This window comes from Netta rufina (genome assembly GCF_964035555.1).
Source record: "Netta rufina genome assembly, chromosome: 17".
NCBI classification, from domain to species: Eukaryota; Metazoa; Chordata; class Aves; order Anseriformes; family Anatidae; genus Netta; species Netta rufina.
Genome location: NC_140141.1, coordinates 6,624,344 through 6,642,938, shown reverse-complemented (window position 1 = coordinate 6,642,938; position 18,595 = coordinate 6,624,344). Strand labels below are relative to the sequence as shown.

Sequence of the window (18,595 nt, the reverse complement as noted above, 5' to 3'; positions counted from 1 at the left end):
GAGGCGCGCTCCCATTGGCCGGCCCTCCCCGCCCGCCGCGCCGCGATTGGCCGAGGCGGGGGCGTGCGCGCGGCGACGGGTGGGGGGAGCGCGGGGGGGGCGTTAAAGGCCCCGCGGCGGGGCCGGGCCGGGCGGGGGCCGTGCGGCCATGGCCTACGCGGGCTTGGCGCAGGAGTACCTGGGGGTGCCCGCGGTCACCAGGGCCTACACCACCGCCTGCGTGCTCACCACCGCCGCCGTGGTGAGGGGAGGGGACGGGCCGGGAGGGGGGGGCCGGGGCGGGGGGCGGCGGTGCCAGCCGCGCTGTGCTGTGTGTGCTGTGTTGTGTCCCCGCAGCAGCTGGAGCTCCTCACGCCCTTCCAGCTCTACTTCAACCCCGACCTCATCTTCAGGAAGCTGCAGGTCAGGGCCGCGGGGGGCTCGCGCTCGGCCTCTGCCTCCTCCGGGGAGGCCCCGGGGGTGCCGGGCCCGCGCTGCCCCCTCCTCCTCCTCCTCGCACCCCTCTCTCCTCTCTTGCAGGTCTGGAGGCTGGTCACCAACTTCCTCTTTTTCGGGCCCCTGGGATTCAGTTTCTTTTTCAACATGATATTTCTGTATCCTTTGGTCGCAGTGCAGCTCCCTCATCTGCCTTACATGTGATTTTCCCCCCCCCGGCCCTGTCCTGCTCCATACTGATCCAGCTCTGCAGCCCTCTTGGGCTGGGGGCTTCCCTCAACGCCCTGGCTCTGACCACAGCCATCCCCAGGCTGCCATGGCCGTGCCCGCAGCCCCCCCAGCCCGGAGCAGCGTGTGGGGGGCTGCAGCTCGTGCTGGGGAGCAGCACCTGGCCCTGGGGCTAAGCCCGGGCTGGCAGCAGCTGCTGTTTGCTTCCCCTGCGGTCAGCAGCGCGAGGTGGAGTTTGCTGAGCTGTGCTCTGGGGCTTGGACACCTGGCTGCTGGCTTCCTGTGACGAGGGCTTGCAGCTGGCCGGTTCCTGAAGTCACGCTGGGGACACGGGGTGACCAGCTGTTAATTTCCTATACTGCAACCCCTCCCTTCTCTCCTGCCCTCAGGTACAGGTACTGCCGCATGCTAGAAGAAGGCTCCTTCCGCGGAAGGACAGCTGACTTTGTCTTCATGTTCCTCTTCGGAGGGTTTCTCATGACAGTATCCTTTTGAGCTGGCTGAGGCCCTCTGGGTTCTTCTGAGATGCTGTGAATAGTGTTATGCACTGTGATGGGCGTGAGGTGGGTGTAGAAAACTGAACCATGGCTGCAATGGAGAACATGCTGCTGTAAGCATGGGGAGCAGAATGCCTGTGTGCCATCTGCCATCAGCGTGCTGGGCACCGTGAGCCCACCTGTTGCTGGCTGGAGGGGCTGTCACATGTCCCCATCACAAGAAGTTTGATTATTGTAAGACGAAATAGTCTAGATAGGGGAAAATATCTCCTTCACAAGCATACAACCTCTTCTGAACGTCTTGCTGCTGTCTTAAAGTCCTGCTCTCCCCTTGGAGCTCTGTGTGGAGCTGTGTGAGCTCTCAGGGCTGCTGGCCATGCTTGGCTGTTGCCTGCTCAGTGTCCAGCTGCTTGAGCAGCCACGTGCTTGGCCTTAGCTGGATTTGGAGCCCAACTGCAATGGGAATTTTCTGCCTCTGGCTACCCCTTTGTGCCCTGGATAAAGGGGGCTGTGAATGGCAAAAGCTATTTCTCCTAAAACTGTTCCACAGAAGGATGGGTTCTCCGCCACGTGTGGCTTGTATGCAGAACCAGCTCACAAGTGCTGTAACGAAGTGAAGGCCTGTCCCTGAAGGCCACTCCTGATGGTCTCTTTGTAGAGAGGACTGGGCTCCCTGGCCTCAGTCAGCAGCTTAAGGAACGAGCAATGTGGACACACCACTGCTGAGTGTCTTGTGAGGTACAGGGAGGGAAATGGGGTGTGTGTGGGGATTGGTACATCTCAGCCAGCCCAGGAAGGGTTTGGGTAGTGTTCTGCACACTGACCTGCTGCCTTTAGCTGTGGCTTTCCTAGTCACATGCATCCTGCACCTGGAGGGAAGGTTTTTCCTTGACTCGGTAGCTGCTAGCTATTTGGTCTCTTTGCCAGCCTGTTTTTCCTGGGCCAGGCTTTCACCATCATGCTGGTGTACGTGTGGAGTCGCAGGAACCCTTACATTCGCATGAACTTCTTCGGGCTCCTTAACTTCCAGGCCCCCTTCTTGCCCTGGGTCCTGATGGGCTTCTCTCTGCTCCTGGGCAACTCCATCATCATTGACTTGCTGGGTAAGACACAGCCAGTGGGAGCTGGGGACAAGGGCACTCTGCAGCCACAGCGCTGCCAGTTCTGCTCTTGGTTTCATCTTATTTGAGACGTGGGTTTACTCAAGTGAGCTGGCTGAGCTCTGTGCCCTGCGTTTTGCTCTGTCCTACCCAGGACAGAAGCTGAGTGCAGGGAGCTCTGCCCCACTCTGGGGCTGTCTGGTTCTGCCTCACCTGCCTCTGCACCCACATAAAGCATGATCACAGCAAACAGCCAGGCTGCTGCTGCTGCAGCACGGAGGGATCTGGCAGGAGCTGGGGTGTGGGGGTGTGGGTATCCAGTCGAGGGGTTCCTGGAGCTCTGTGCTGCATAAGCTCCCAGCAGCTCTGGCCCCACAAGGCAGAGAGGTGCGGCTGGGCCTGACCTGGGTGTTCTCTCTCCCCAGGGATTGCAGTGGGTCACATCTACTACTTCTTGGAAGATGTTTTCCCCAATCAGCCTGGAGGAAAGAAGTTGCTTCTGACTCCCAGCTTTCTGTAAGTAAAGCTGTTCTTTTTGTTGTTTTCTCAGGTTTGCTGCAGTGCTTCCATAGCAAACTGGTTTGTTGCATTGTGGGGTAACCTTGTTTTGGCTGTTAACTCTTCCTGCTGCTGCCTTATGCTAAGCCCAGGACCCCAATGCATGCCAGTAGCAGCCCAGCTCGGCAGCTTCTGCCTTTGCAGCAGCAAGCCCTGGCACTCTGCATGCTACGCGTGGGTACACAGGGTACATAAAGCAGCTGCAGGTACTGAAAGTGTTGCTAGCTGAGCTGGAGCCTTCTCACTGCTTGTGGAAGTGTTGGATGCAGGCAGTTCTGCTTTATTTTTTTCTAAAGCACTCCTGTGGTTTAAGAAAGCAGAACATGTTCTGCTGCATGCTGGGGATCACAGCTGTCCTTGAGGTTGAGGTACTGCCCTTGCTGCATGTTTTGCTGAGAAGCCGGTGCTTGTGCAGCAGGCCGGGGGCTGCTGGGTGCAGCCAGGCTGTGTCAGGGGCTGCGATGTTTCTCGGGGGGCTGGGGGTTCCGTTTGTCCTCAGTTCCCTTTCCTAACCTGCCTGCGTGGTGGGATGGGCACGTCCCTTGCCAGGAAGATGGTGTTTGACACACCTGAAGAGGATCCCAACTATAACCCCCTCCCTGAGGATCGTCTGGAAAACCAGCCTGGAGACCAGGACCTGAACCAGCAGCCCCCCCAGTAACACGGAGGACGCCTCTGCGGCCAGATTCCTCTCCTCCAGCTGGGTTTACGCTGTGCCCCAGATCCCACTGGAATAATACTCGTTGCCGCCACCCTGCCATGTCCTGTTTCACTGTCTGTGTGGGTAACCCATCGTCCTGTCCTGCCAAGCGGTTCCGCAGAGCTCTGCACACGAGAACTGACAAACGCTTACGGAGGTGTCGTGGGGACAAGGGCTGGAATCTGCCATGGCTCCCGTTACCTGGTGGGGGAGAAGGATCAAGCGGGGCATTAAACCAGTTACTCGTTCTCTTGCTGTTACTGACTTGCTGTGTGCCAAGTCACTTCCGCCCTCTGTACAAAGACTGATCTCTGCTCTCACTGCTGTGAGGCATCTGTGTGGGCTTCTGACCAAGTAGTACTTCTTGCCATGGTGTAAGCACAACCAGGTCCCCAAAGGAAAACCTGCTGTAGTGGAATGCAGCTCAGCCTCTTCCATTCCTCTAAGCCCCCCACCCTCTTTCACTGTTGTTTCCAAAAAGTCTTTACATTAAAGTCTTTATTTTTCAGTTGTGTGTCCATTTCTGTCAGGGACAGAGGTCGCTAGGGCCCACTACTCATAAGGACTTTGCTCAAAACTGCCAAGCTGCTTGCTCATGGCTTTTTTTACTTTATTTCTTATTCTTATGGGCAAGATTACATCTAGCTGTAAGATGTCCTTCCCCTCTGCAGTAAGCAGTACTGCAGAGTATGAGAAGGACAGTAAGGTCTGGTTGGAGAAAGGGATGCCTGGAAAAGGGACAGGGAACAAGGCTGGAAGCTCGTTGTAGTCTGACTGGAAGTAGCACTTGACACTCATAATAAAGGCTGCCTAAACATGCCCGTAACTCCACTCTTGTTGCATTTGTTAGTTCTGGAATGGAGCCTCTGGATTTTAGAAGAAACTAAACAAATTAGTCTAACATCACAGCTGGACTAAATGGATTTTGATCATTCTTGCTAGGTTAGTGCATCTGTGCTGCTACCCCACCCCAGAAGCTTGAGTAAATCTGCGGAGTATCTTAGGGTAGCTGTTAACCATGCTCTCTGCTCAGCTGCCTGCCTGCAAGCCACTGCTGAAGCTACAGAAATGTGAGTAACCAGCATCCAGGTAGACACAATACAGGGGCCCTGTGGCAAAGGAAGATTGATGGGGGGAAAAAAATGCAGCCACCCTCCTTTTACCTTCCTTGTGGGCTTCCCATGAAAACAGCTTTTTTATTTAAAAAAAAAAAAGCTGTTTTGCTGTGCTTAGTTTCCCTCTAGGAAGAGAATGGAAGCAGCACACAGATGGTAACCTTTTTCTAGGAGCCAGAGAGGTACCAGGGGCTGAGTGGCCTCAGACTAGACAAGTGCTTGCTGTGTGCTTTCCACATGACCTAATGCACAGCTGGTGTTTCAGGCCCTGGAAGTTTTGTCTTTAAGGCCTGCAGAACTGCAGCTGTGAAACGCAGAAGCTGGACTGTGCTTGGTGGGGGCTAGAATTAAACTAAGGAGCTGTAATTACAGGGTGGGAAAGCTGCTCCCAGCTGTTTCCTGGTAGCTGTGATTCTCGGACAAAGCAGGCTCTTCTCATCTTTCTGGGACTTGGCCCCCTGGACTCTCCTGTCCTGTCTCTGGCTGCTTGGAGGGGAAATTCCCACAGCTTCTCTGGGTCTTGAGAAGCAGAGAGAGGTGCTCATAAGCCCCCTACAGAAGCTGTCATACTTGTGTGCCTTTGTCCATACCTCATTGTGAAGTTTAGGGTTACTTAACCGCAAGCTTCACAGCAATGCAAAATATGCACGCTTGATGCTAGGTCTAAGGCTACGGCAGTTTTGTACTTGTTTTGATCACATTCCCTGAGGAGGCTCTTAGCAGAAGAGGCACCTGATCATAACAAAAAGAGGCTGAAGTGTTCTCAGGAAGAACTCAAGTTCTGAATGTCCATAAGGAAAAACGCCTTCTACATGGGAGGCACATGGGAGGCAGCAGGAATCCCAGGTTTTGTTTCATGCACTGAACTGTCCTTTCACCCTCTGCAGTAAGGGATAGCATACCACTCCGTCCCAGGAGCCTAGGCTAAGGCTGCGATAATATTAATTGTTAAACTACAAGTTCTTGATTTCTGCAAGCCAATATCTGGAAATTCCCTCCTACCCAGGAATCAGAACTGGCTCTGCATTACTTGAGTCTAAACTTGATAAATTAAAGCCAGAAAACAGATTTTGACTGTGCTAGCAGTGTGGGTGGACAAGCAAGTATCGTAAAACTGATTGGCTTTATCATAGAGGCCTGAATGAAGCTGTCAGGCTGCCAGCAAGATCTTCCCTGCTTGCAATGCTTGTCAGTTCCTTGGAGTGAAAGGTAGAACTCCATCAAAGAACTGGTGTACTGCAACAGCAAGATAGATTCTTATTTTTTTTTAAACAAGCTTGATTTTTTTTTTTTTTTTAAGTTCAATAAATTTTGATTTAAGCTCTCTAGGGAAACAAGCTGTGCCTAGGGTTGCAAAATCCTGACGCTGCAGTGCTAAGGGTATTCAAGACCATGCACTTTGTTTTGGATACTGTGTGCTGTAACTGGCAGCTGTGTGGGTTGCTAGTGACCACAGCAAAGCCACTTGTTGAAGAGAAGCTGCAGTCTCAGTTTGTGAGTGCAGTCTTTGACTTCTGTACCAGTTCAGACACTGTCTTCCAGCTGCAATTTTCACAGAAAAAAAGGGTTGGAAACATCACACTTCACCAGGCTAACATCTGACAAACTAATGTTACCTTAAGCAAAGTCACACACTGTTCTGTCACTGCCAAGTAAGCCAGCTGGATGCTTGAGTTCACTGCAGGCTGCACCAAGTAGGGCAACAGCTTAGACCTAGCCTTTAGTCAGTTGTATCTTCCAAGCCTCGTTATCACTTCATCCCTGCAGCAAAACATTTTCAACCTGTTTTACCTGTCAAAGGAAAAAAAAAACTGTTTCCTCCATGCTTTAGGGATGTTCAGCATTATTATTAGGCCCTGGGACAGCTCGGTTGCCATAATAGGACAAAACCACTGTGAGATCACCACTCATTTAGAACTTACTGAACTCAACCTAGCAGTATGCATTCCTTTTATTTAAAAAGTTGTCCTAATAGTGCATGTTGCACCTATACAAAAGAATCTTTACACTGTCCACACACAGGTATATAAGGGCTCCAACAGCTGCCACAGGTCTCAGCTAGATCGTGTGCTAATGCAGCGTTCTTGGTACGTGGCATTTAGGTGGAGGGGATGGGGGCAGAAGTCAGCAGTACTGGGAACTCTTGGCAAGTGGAATGTGTGTCCCCGTCAGGGACAGAAAGACCCCTGCCAATCCTAGATCCATCTGGGGAGAGGAATACGGATAAAGTCTGTAGGAAGAGCACCAGTGTCACAACAGGAGGTTTACCAGGCTGGAGCAGTATTGGCCAAACGTCTCATGCGCCTAGAAGAGAGAAAGGAGTACAGTGAGTGTTGTGTTAATCATGTGGAGTCTTACTAAAACTGGTGTTTTTGGGGAGGTTACCACAGCTTTGTGATCTCCTTAGGTTTATTTCCCAGATGGAATTTCTTGGTCACTTGAGAGTGCCCCTGCTATGCCACTATTCAGCAACAGCTTTTAGGGCAATTTTTCTCATTAAGTGGGATAAAACCAACTTTCCTGAGAAAGAGCTGAGCCAGCACATTTACTGTTCCCATAACGTATCTTTTGGAGAGATTCTAGTGGTTTGTTTATACCTGCCAGAAGCAATTTAACCAAGGAGGAGCAAGTGCTCTTGACTTCTTGTTGAACACTGCTCAGTGGGTCTCTACAGCAAACAGAGCTCGTCCTGGAACCACGGAAGTGTTCCCATGCTGGCAAACAGGTCAACATCAGTCAGGCTGGAGCTGGGACCTTGCCTGTTCCTACATCAAACAGCACTTTATCCTACATAAAAGGAAGCCTTGTGGCAGGACGCTAGTTAGCATGACAGTGCACGAAACCCCGCTGTTTTTGATGAATGCCCCTTCGAATCCCCCTCACAAGCAGAGAGCTCAAGGGAAAAAAAAAAAAAGGAAACTTTGCTTCAAGCAGGAGATGGTTAAAGTAGACGCTAAATATTTGTGGAGTGAGGTGATAACAGCTTAATATCCTGAAGCAAAAAGGCTACGAGTTTCTGTTGTGGTGTGCGAGTTTGAAATCCTGCCAGTTGGCTCTCAGAAGAGAGAGACAAACATCAAAGCTTTTAACTTCTGTCTTAGAGACAGGCCAGAATGAGAACTGTCTGAACGAGCGGCAGCACCTTGTATTTCTGTCCTGGTCTCTGATCTTCTTCTCCATCTCAGCATCCGTGAGGGTTTCCAGAAGAGGGCACCACTGGTCAGCGTCCCCCGTGTTGCGAATGGCGATTTCCACGGTCGGCAAAGGGTTCTCGCTGCAGCGGCAGGACAACAAAGCAACACCCATCAGTGGTCACAGTGCACTCCTCCAGGTTATCAGCCCAGACTCACAACACAAGCACAGCAGAACATTAAGTTTTTCAGGCTTCAGCACTTGCTTTTAGCCCCACTTAGCCCAGTCTGGTTCTCAGAAGTACCCCAGGGGCAGACAGTTACCAGCTGGTAGAGTCTGAAGTTTCTGGGAGACCAATTATTGCCTCTCTGTAACCACAAGAGAGGGGGTATATCAAAACAACTGTGGCTGAAGCACTTCTCTCCCATTAAGGCCATTATGTACCTGGCTCACAGTGTTCAAACACAGCACAGGCAACGTTCCTATCTGTTTATTGTTGCAGGGAGTACTTTTTCCCAGAGCAGAAGCTGAGCAGGTACTGTCAAGGGGGCTCTTCCATCTAGTTCTGCTATTCTTAACTCTCACTTCCTAGCTGCAGTTTGCCTACTACACCTCTAGCAGCTCTTCCCTGGCACGCCTGGCTTTCTGGGAACCTGACAGCAGAGTGAGAACTGTTCTCTCAGGTGCCACGGAAAGGGTTGTCTTTTAGGACCTGCTGTTGCAACCAGGGACTGTGGTTACACCCAGCACGACCAGCGAAGCACAAGGCTCCATCCCAGATCACAAGATTGCTCCCCAGAGGTCTGCCTGCCCCGAACAGCTGTATTATCACATGCACAAAAATGTTTACTGCTTCATTAGCCACTTTTCAGTAAAAGTCAACAGGAACTGACCAGGAGTAGCTTCCCAAATATTGACAGTGGAGCTGGAAGCCCAGCATAAATACAGAGGAGCCTCAGAATGTAAATGTTTGCTTTGAATTCTAGAAAGCAGCTCAGCCTGAGCCTCACAAGTGTGCGTGTACGAGGAGCCCTCCCGCAGGTGTGTGCAAGATCCGGATCCTTCCCCAGGGACATGCCTCCACGAAGGATTTCAGACTCATGCATGGCTCTCCCATCCACAGGAAGGAACTCAAATGCTGATCGCCGCAGGAACAGATAATCTATATCAAAGCTCTTAAACAAAAAATTAATCCAAAGCTTTTGGTCTGATTCTGGGAGGAAACTTTAGTCAAATCTACCTCCAGGATTGTGGATGTCCACCAAGCAACGCTCAAACCCAGGAAATTCATCTTAGCCACAACATGCTACAAATTCCAGACTAACTGCTAGACCTTGACTTGGTAACATGGTCTCTACCTCCCTTACTGTGCTCAGCACTGAGCACCCACTAGAATTAAATAGGGACTGGAAAGCTAGCCTTGTGAGCATTGCTTACTTGCAAGCCAGCCATGTTTCTGTAGCAAAGGATCAGAGAGAAAATGAAAAATCCTCCCTCAGCTCCTAACGTCCAAAGAAACAGAGCTACCTCCCCATTGTGGTTTTTTTTTTAAAAAAACAAGAGGTGCTGGCAGATTGACTGCAAAGCCCTGTCAGCTGCAGGATTCCCAGTGGAGAGTGGAGCAAGGCACTCCTCCTGCTGGGGTCCAAGCCTCCAGCAGCAGTGTCACAAGCACGACAATACCCAGGTCTCCTTTGGAAAGGGCAGCTGCTCAGGCAAGTGGCCTTGGTGTGCGAGGGAGCATCACTCCGGTCTGGAAGGCAAAGCCCTGGCTATGAAGCACTGTGTGCAGCCCCTAGAAACAAGTCGGCAATGAGGCAGGAAGCACTGCAGCACACCATCCCCCTGAAAATCCCACATGCATCATTACCTGCCTGCCTCCTGTCCTGCTACTTCCACTGGGCTCTCAAGCTCTTTGTTTTGCACAGAGCAGGCCAGCTGAAAGGACAGCCCTGGAGTTCATCAACTAAGCAAGAGTTTTACCTCTCCCTCAGATGATTAAGAGGCTCATGACTTCTCAAACCCCCTGTCCCTGGAGATATTAAGGTTCTTTTGATACATCTGAAGCAGACCCTTTCCTTACATCGGTGGAATGACTTCGGAACAACCCCCACTCCTGTGGTTTGGGAATTCAGGAACTAACCAACCACAAAACCCAAATATCATTAATCAACAGGAAGGTTTCAAAAGTACTCCTTTGCAGGAAGAACAGAGGGAATAAGAGGGCATGTTTGTACTATGACACAAAACAAGGCTTAAATTAAGTGTTTTCCCCCTGAACAGTTCATGGCTACGTACGTTGTTCTTTTGGGGTTCCCTTTCCTGTTTTTGATTCTCTCCCTTACAATACTGCAACAGACTAAAGAAGGCCTGAAGTCTACCTATTTCAACTACCCCTAAATTGAAGCACTCCTTAGCAACTAGAGATGGATACATGTTTTTAGAGAGCATAATATAAAGTTGGCATTTTCCTGATACACCTGCGAGAGCCTGGACAGTGCTGAATAAAACCTTACTTGCCCTGAGTTGGAAAGATTGATACAAAGGGAGAAATGAGCCCCCCCAACAATTAAGTATGTACACAGATTAATTCTGTGCCACAGGGAAGTGGCACAGAGGCAGTACTAAAGGCATGATATTGCCATCTATTGCCCTCTATTACCCCAGCAATTCTCTGGAGCACATAACCCCACACTGGATCTACAAATACCAGTCGGTTGTTGTGGATGGCACCATAGAAGTCACCTCCCCAGATCTATGCTAAGAGTTCAGTTTCCATGTGGTCACGAGCCCCTCTCCATTCTCTCATATGAACCACATTAAGGATCATTTTAGAAGCAAGTTTCCTTAAGCTGACCTCTTCAAACCTCACGTCAACAGCACCTTCCCCCCACCTCTGCAAATACATCATTTGCTGAACTCTCAAACTTCCTCAAGTAACACCATGGCCCAAGGTCAAAAAAACCCGCCAGCACGCATTAAGGGATATTTACAGACTGCAAACTCAGCAGCATATGGAGGATAACATCAGTACAGTAACTTGCCACAGAACACGGCACGGCACAACTGGAAATTATTATTAGGAGACAAGTTACAAAGCTGACTAATCAAACCTGACACTGCTGCATTCCAGCTATGAGAACAGCCTCTGATCAAGCCAACTTTAACTTCAGCCAGGGTAGAGAGCTACAGTGTCAGTCCGCCTTAGCTCAAAACACCAAGGCTTGAGAGAGCATATGGCCCAAGTCAGGCGGAGCTCATGAAACAGAAAAGCACTGGTCATTCGTATACATTAGAAGAAGGAGGTACAAGGTATTCTGTCACTGTTAATCACAGCAGCCTGTCTCTCTGTGGCAGAAGCTGATGTTTCACTGACACTCCCCACAAAGAGATACTCGAGCAAAAGCAGAGGCTGGTTGTGCTGCACCAGGCTCTACCTAAGAACAAAACACAGAAGGCACCAGATCAAACTGCTTTGTTTGTTCACCAGTTAGACAGCCAGTGACAAGCAGAGGGCTGTGTCTGAGATGTGACTACACGTGTCACTAATGTTCAGAGTACTTTGGTTAGATCCACCACTAACATTCCTGTTATCCAGACATCCAACTATTTCGTACAAGCAGTTGCTCTAATGTGCCTCTTGCACCTCACCAGTGACACCCAACCATCCTGTGATGTGCGACACAGTCACTTGAAGGCATACAGCCACCCAAAGCAGTGAGGAAAAAAGAAAACTGTCTATGCTGCTAACCAAGCAGTGGTCTTTGAATGATACTGGCTCTACAGAGATCTCCAGCTGATGAGATATACAAAATGATGTCTAAAAAAGAAAAGGGCTTTAGTTGTACCCTACATATTCCTCATCTGATAAACTTGTTTAAAAAAGTGGTTTTACAAGCCAGTGGGCACATGAATGTGAGAAGCCAAACACCGTTACCATGAAAAAAAATAATAGAGGAGGATAGAGTGGGTGTAAGCCATAAGGACCAATTTCAGATTAAACTTTCTACAGCATGTCAACTGTTTGAGATTTGTTGATGCTAACGGCCACAAGTAAGAACACACATCCACACCCCTGCTAGGAAGATGACAGTTCTGTACCTGAAGGCGTATGTCTTCTGATGCCAACTCAGCTGTCCTCGGATGCTGTAGGCAATGGTAGTGACAAACTCCCCACCCAGGCCAAGCTCTGAGCACAGCTTCAAGGCAAACTTCTCTGGTGAATTCTCCTTCTCTGACATGTCCCATTCGAACTGGTCTACAAGGGAGATGTTCCCTACATGGATGTTCAGCTGGAGACAAGGGAAGAACAAGTCATTCGTTTCCATCTCTTGCAGTAATTTGTCAAAGGTAATTTAACTTAGAAAGTGGAGGCTGGAGAAGTGGAGAAGTAACTCCTAGTTCATTCCATCTACAGAACTCCTTAATTGAATTCTTAAGTTCAGTAACAACTCAGCTTTGGTCACCAAGGTTCAGTTCTTACAAAGGAAACCACAATGCTTTAAATGAACTCTTTCATCATCTCGGGGGTTGGCACACGAATGTTTAGTAATCTGCTACCATGGTCTTGTTCCCAACACAAAGGACAAAATCTAATCTGGACTCAGGACTGGACTTAAGAGCTCCTTGGCTCTGAGGGAAGCCTTTGTACTCCTCATCCCCCATAACGTAACCAGAGAAATGCAAATGGTTCAACTCTCATTCTACTGCCTTCCTGTATTACCTTAATAATAACTCGTTGGTCTGACTGATCTTCTAGAATACTGTCCGTTGGGTACGACTCGATCTGTTGCCGGATGGCAGAGGCAATAGCAGGGACAAACGTCAGAGGATTCAAATCCAGGTCATCACAAAGAATCTCAGAGAACATTTCTGGGGTCATTAGCTTTTCTGATACAGAACAAGAACAAACAGACACTTAACTTCCTCAGCCACCAATGCCTGCCATTTACAGAATACATAAAATTAAGCTTATAGTGTGAAGAGGGGAATTCTAAACGCATCACCTTTTGCTGATGAAAGGGGCTTTTGTCCCAGGATTGTACACGTGCACACCAACACAGGGACTTGACCTGTATCAGCTTTCTTTACTTGCCTCATGGAGATAACACAGTTACAGTCTAACAATCCGCATACGTAAAGGAGCCATACATATTAATTGTTTAGTATTTAAGTTATTGCAGCTCACAGAACATTTCCATTAGGCTGCTGAGCTGATTAACTGGATCAGGTGAACAAGCCAATTAAGCTCTTCAGATTACATGCATCCAGGAATGACTGGGACCCATGGAAGTGGCAGGGCATCTGCTACAAGACATGAGAGCTGACCACAACCCACCAAGCGGCAGGGCTTTAAAGCTTTGTGTATATGGGGCTCATGCTTGTTCTCTCTTCATATTTGGTGATGAATGCCAACTGTATCTCTCCAGCCTCAGGAAACCCTCCTTCCTACATACCATTCATGTTCCATGTAAACGCATCTCTGAGTTTCTGCCCATCAATTTCCATATCGAGCCTGATTGGAACCAGAACCTCCGGCTGGGATGCATTCTCATGGATGACTGCTGGGTCATGGTCATCAAAGCTAATAAAAAGAGCAACAATACAGTATATGTGCTAGAAAATGATACATCTGGCATCCTCCATAGAAAGGAAGAGCTGTTTGTTGGAAATAATCCCCATCCTCCAACTCCCCAGTCTTTAGACAGACTCCTCAGGACAGGGGTACAAAGCTATGGCAGCCAATAGGGAGTTTTATCACCTTTTATGCATCTATCTTAATACATTTCTGCAAATAAAACAAGGACGCCTTTCTAAGACAATGTTTTATCCTGTTTTCCTCAACTTTTATTTGGAAAACGAAGGCAGCCTTTTTCAACGAATAAATTAAAGTTACAGGAATATGTCAGTGAGAGGCAGTCTCAGTCCTTTGCAGAGAGGGTTTGCAGGCTCCTCAAATGACAAATGCTTAGAGAATCAGTAGAAAGTACAAGGAACTTATCAGGAAATGAATTGACCATTTTCCTGACAGAAGGAGAGCCTCCTCTCTGAGCCACAGATGGCTGCTGTAAAGAAGAGCCTTATAAGACACAGTTGAACTAAGAACCTCCAATTTAGGGAGCTACAGGCCTTGTCTATTAGAGAAGAAGCACAGCCCTTGGCAGTACGTCATGTTGGTGACTGTGCTTTTCAGAAGAAGGAAGCTCACCACAGAGGGAAAGTCCTCTTCTTATCCCTGCCCATGCGATTTCTGTTAATCGTTGTTGAGCACGGCACCGCATCCAGGTGATGAGAGCTGTTGGGCAAAGTCGGCACCCACTGGTTGTTCCTCTTTGCCTTCTGTTCTCTGAAGAAGAAGACTGGATGTTAACCTGCAGAGTCTGACCACCACTGCTATTATTTAAGGAACAGTATATTTTTAAATTATGAGCTCCTGCCTAATGATAGTTCGACTGAGAAATCATGTTCCACGCTAGCCTCCAGGAAGCCCATTCTCCAGATCATAACTATTCCTCATATATGAACCCAGGTGTGCCATTATAAATACTATGTTCATATTTGGATTTTCTGTGTGTATTTACAGAGGGGCTGCTGAGAAATGTGACGTCTCCAGCAGACGGTACGTGCACGGAGTGTTCTGCAAAACATCTGTTACAGTTGGAATGAAGCAATCGCAAAACAAGCTGCATCATCAAACAATAATGTTTTTCTTCTGTTGTATGTGGGCAGTGACCTAATCCTTACATTCTGAAGATCTTCATTTGCCCAACTCTGTACATGCATGCTAGCACAGACGGGCAAGCATCCTGCTGCGCGAGGCCCTGGGTTGATGTGATTTCTAACAGGACAGGACAGCACTTCCTATCCACGCCAACACCTTCCAAGCAGCTCTGCTCTGATCTTGGCCCTCAGCACCGCTGGTTACCTGAGGTAGGTGGGAGGTTCTGTGCTGATAGACACTGCCTTGTACTTCTCATCATTTCCATCCAAGATCTCTTCCACTTCAGAGGCCTTTAACAGCGTCACACTAGTGGCTAATGTCGTATAGCCGTGATCTATTACCGAGAAAGATACCAATAATTAACATGGAAAAGTATTACACAGCAATATGGCATTAATAAGCTGAACAGTGAAAAGCCCTTCCTGCCAGATGGGACAACAATAAGGTTACCAAATGGTGTGATTGTGTGACCCAAAAGTGCTTTGGGCTTCAATTATCTTCTTGCAGAAACCTGATTTTAAACGAAAGTTTTGACAAGGCATTTTGTACGCATGGGATAAACGGGGATCAAAAAGCTTTCCACTGCTATGTCTCAGTTGCCAACAGCTTCTCCTCTCCCTCACACGCCAAGATGCTCTGCTGTTTGGATAGATTTCTTGCACTGGTGTGACCAGAAGCACAACCATAGTGCCTGGCACTAAACAAATATCATCTTGCTTTGACATCCATGTAAACAGCAAGAACAAATGTGACTTTCATGGGGACAGGGGTGGAATGTTTTAGTGAATACCCAGCAAACCCTGCCACAAAGCCTAGAGAAGAAATGCAATTTAAAAGATAAAAGCAGGATGACACCTTGGAATGGCTGCATAGTGATAGGGCAAAGATTTGCAAAGCGCATCAGGATCTCTCTGCCTTGTATAGGTACCCTGTTTATACTGTTAAAAACTCCTTCCATTCTAAGAGTCTGGACACAAGGAGAGTTAGAATTGCATGGGCTTCTCTCAATTATTATCACTGTATATCACAATAGCACATCCTAAACCTACTTTGTAAATTGGCTTTACCAGGAGACTCTGGGAACTGTACTGGGCTTCTAGAGTAGGGAGACATTTGACTCAAGAACTAAGATGTGGCTTTTACCAACCACAGATGAACCTACTTCTTCCAGGGTCCAACTTATTTACAGAACCTACTAATTTCTTCTAGGAAATTTACTTAAGATAGAAAAGAATGCTAGCAAAAAATCCAAAACACCTGGAAAAAAAAAAGGTCCTTAAATCCTCATAAACATTAATTTTAAAGTTTACCTAATGTGCTTTTATTTAAGGGGAGAAAAACATTTCTATCCTACCCTGAGTTGCCCTCTGCAATCCCATGGTTTAGCTCTGCACATCTACAATCTGCCACAGGGATGTAAAATCTTTCACAGCCTTCTGAGGGGAAAAGCCCAGAAAACTACAAATCCTCAGTGGAATTTATGGTTGGAAATGGAGAGATAACGGTCAATAGAAAAGCAAGTCGCTGGACAGACACGTTGGACATTAATGAAAGCTAAGCCAGGGAGCACAAACCAATAAGCCTTGGAAAAGGGGGAGAACCTCAGGACAGATCTTGCTGAATTGCACAAATCGTCTGCATCTGAGAGTCCCGTAATGTTCTGAGAAAGAAAAGTTCAGCATGTGATGAGGATGCACAATTAGGGCGACCACAGGGAGAGATCAGAGGAAGAGGATGAGACATTCATGTATATTGTAACGGCACCAAAGGTCACAGCGGAGATTCCTATTCTAGCACAGCTAATAACAACACACAGATAAGACTTACATCTCCTGGGACTGTGAGACCGCTGATTTTCTGTTGGGAAAAAAAAAGAGCAACAGGTCACTTGGAGGAAGGAGACATAAGTCTAGAATGAACTATTTATTTTTATTGTGTCTTAGCCTGAAGAGCACACGACAAGTTCTATTGCTAAGAGATATAACTGCTTTTTATTAGTCTCCCATCAACAATACCACCAAGACAGCTGTATTCTTACTGTAGCAGTTACACCAGTACTAACATACCACCACAAATTCTAGGAGCCATAAACTTTCAGTCCTTGCAAGAACAGAAGTTAAGTAAAGATGCACGTTTTCAATGGGATATCTTTGCAATATTCTGCCCGTTTGACAAAAGGGACAAAATTGGCCCTCTCTGCCAACAGAAGTCCCTCCTGATATGGTATTTGAGATGTGGCTTTTGTGTTTTGAAGAATGCAGCCAACCCCAGGAAAGCCACAAGGCTCATTTTGATTTCAGATCATTTCTGATCAGTTCACATTCTCTGCGAGGTAGAACCAGGCACTGATGTGCCATTGCTGCAGACGGCTCCATCACCGAGGTGATGAAGCCCTCTGCAGCGAGAATCTGAAGCAATGTGCACAGCTGTAAAGTTGCACAAGTTCTGAACCTCCAAGAATGTTTTTCAAGGCAATCTTTCAGACTTCAGTACTGGAAACATTTACTCATCTTCTCACCATGTGAAGATGCCACTATCTTCTTCCTTTCTTCCACAGTGGCTAGTCGTCTCCAGAGTGAGGGGTATCTCTTGTACAGGGAACCCCGAAACATACGCAGGTAATTCCCCACCTACAGGAAGAAAAGCAGAAACATGGCCTGGAAATGTATTCCATTCAGAGACATTTTGAGCAGAAGCTGAAATGCATTCATCTCTTTGTAATGATGGCAAACCTCAGGAGAAGATTTTTTTTTAATGTTTTCTTGCAATTGACTATTGGGTTTGGCATCATAATGCACAATTTTTGTGGTAATATAGAAAACAGCTTTTATCAGATCTTTATTTCACTAGCCTGATAAGAAAGTCCTATCTATTGAGAAAAATCAACTTAATTGGAAAAAAATGCATTTATTTGCACATATTTTTGAACAATTTAAACTTTATTTCAATTGCTGTTTCAATGCACAATGCTCTGTAGGAACTTAATGAAAGCAGATACCCAGCTCTCTGACAGTGGCACTTTCACATTGAACCTCTGTGCCACCCAGACATCGCTTGGGTAGAGCAAACACCCCAAGACCTGCCTTGCATTTTATTTTAAATCCTCTGACTGTGCAAAATATGATCACTGCCAGAAATGCTGTTCCAAACTTACTCAACACCCGTACAGCAGTTCTGCTCGTCCTGGCACAATGTCCTCTCTTGTGCTGACGGCTCCAGCAAGCCTTGCTGAACAACAGCAGCATTTCTAGACTCTGAAACCAATCTTTCAGACGGCTGCCACGCTCACAGCCTGCCACAAAGGGCTTTTATTCCTTAACAAGTCTTTTTGACCTTACCGTCCACCTTCAGACAATTTTTAATTGTAAACGTCGCTCGTCGGGAGACGGATCGGGGGCAGGCAGAAGAGGCAATCCTTCTTCCTCTTCCAGGTGCGTGTCGGGGCGCTCCCTCCCTCACACCCCGCAGTTGGGGCCCCCCCAGCCCTCACCCTTCCCACAAGCGGCCCCGAGCCCCACTGCAGGCTCCGGGCAGCGCCTCGCCCCCCCCAGCCCCGTTTCTCCACGGGGTGAGGCCGGGACACGCCCGCTGCCCCCCGCCCCCACCCCGCGGTGCCCGAGCGGCCTCGCCCCGAGCCGGGAGCGGGGCTCAGCCCCCAGAGCCCCCGGGGCGGCCCCGCTCCCCCCATATGGGCCCCGCTACCCCCCCCCACACACACACCACCGCCGCCTCCCGGCCCCATTGTCCGCACCTCGGAGCCGATCATGTAGAACTCGCCGTCCTCCTCCAGCTGGAACTTGACGGGCTTTTGCCCGAACGTTTTGCTCAGCGCCATCATCATCATCGCGGCGGCGGCGGGGGCTGAGGGGCTGAGGGGCCGGCGGCGGAGCGCAGCGAGCGGGGGCAGCGCCGCGGCCTAGCGGGGCTCGGCTCCGCGCATGCTCCCGCTCGGCGGCCCCCAGCGGCGGCAGCGCCCGGAGCGGAGCGGGGCGGGCCCGGCCCTGCCCGGCCCCCTCACGCCCTGCCCGGCCCTGCCCGGTCCCTGCCCGTCCCGGTGCCCCGCTCCCTGCCCGCCCCCAGCCGGCCCTGCCCGCCCCTGGGCTCCCCGC

General features: G+C 49.0%; 2 protein-coding genes across 3 annotated transcripts; one reads left to right on the top strand and one right to left on the bottom strand.

Annotated features, from left to right (window-relative positions):
- Positions 1-118: 118 nt before the first annotated feature.
- DERL3 (derlin 3) lies at positions 119-4,026 on the top strand (the record flags this gene model as incomplete). Of its 2 annotated transcripts, none has more annotated exons than XM_084297063.1 (7): positions 119-241; positions 337-402; positions 520-593; positions 1,053-1,146; positions 2,068-2,263; positions 2,686-2,776; positions 3,368-4,026. In XM_084297063.1, the coding sequence occupies 7 exons, from the start codon at positions 149-151 to the stop codon at positions 3,477-3,479; spliced, it is 726 nt and encodes a 241-aa protein (XP_084153189.1). In that variant the 3' UTR covers positions 3,480-4,026. The 2 variants fall into 2 exon arrangements, with proteins under 2 accessions (XP_084153189.1, XP_084153190.1); XM_084297064.1 differs by having other exon boundaries at positions 149-241; positions 340-402.
- Positions 4,027-6,566: 2,540 nt separating this feature from the next.
- SMARCB1 (SWI/SNF related BAF chromatin remodeling complex subunit B1) lies at positions 6,567-18,439 on the bottom strand. Its single transcript, XM_084297178.1, has 10 exons — positions 18,238-18,439; positions 17,005-17,116; positions 16,314-16,343; positions 14,691-14,820; positions 13,974-14,111; positions 13,222-13,349; positions 12,489-12,655; positions 11,867-12,057; positions 7,776-7,907; positions 6,567-6,937 (listed from the first exon to the last, which is right to left on the bottom strand). Exons 1-10 carry the CDS (start codon positions 18,328-18,330, stop codon positions 6,898-6,900), a joined length of 1,161 nt encoding a protein of 386 aa, XP_084153304.1. The 5' UTR covers positions 18,331-18,439; the 3' UTR covers positions 6,567-6,897.
- Between the last annotated feature and the right edge of the window lie 156 nt (positions 18,440-18,595).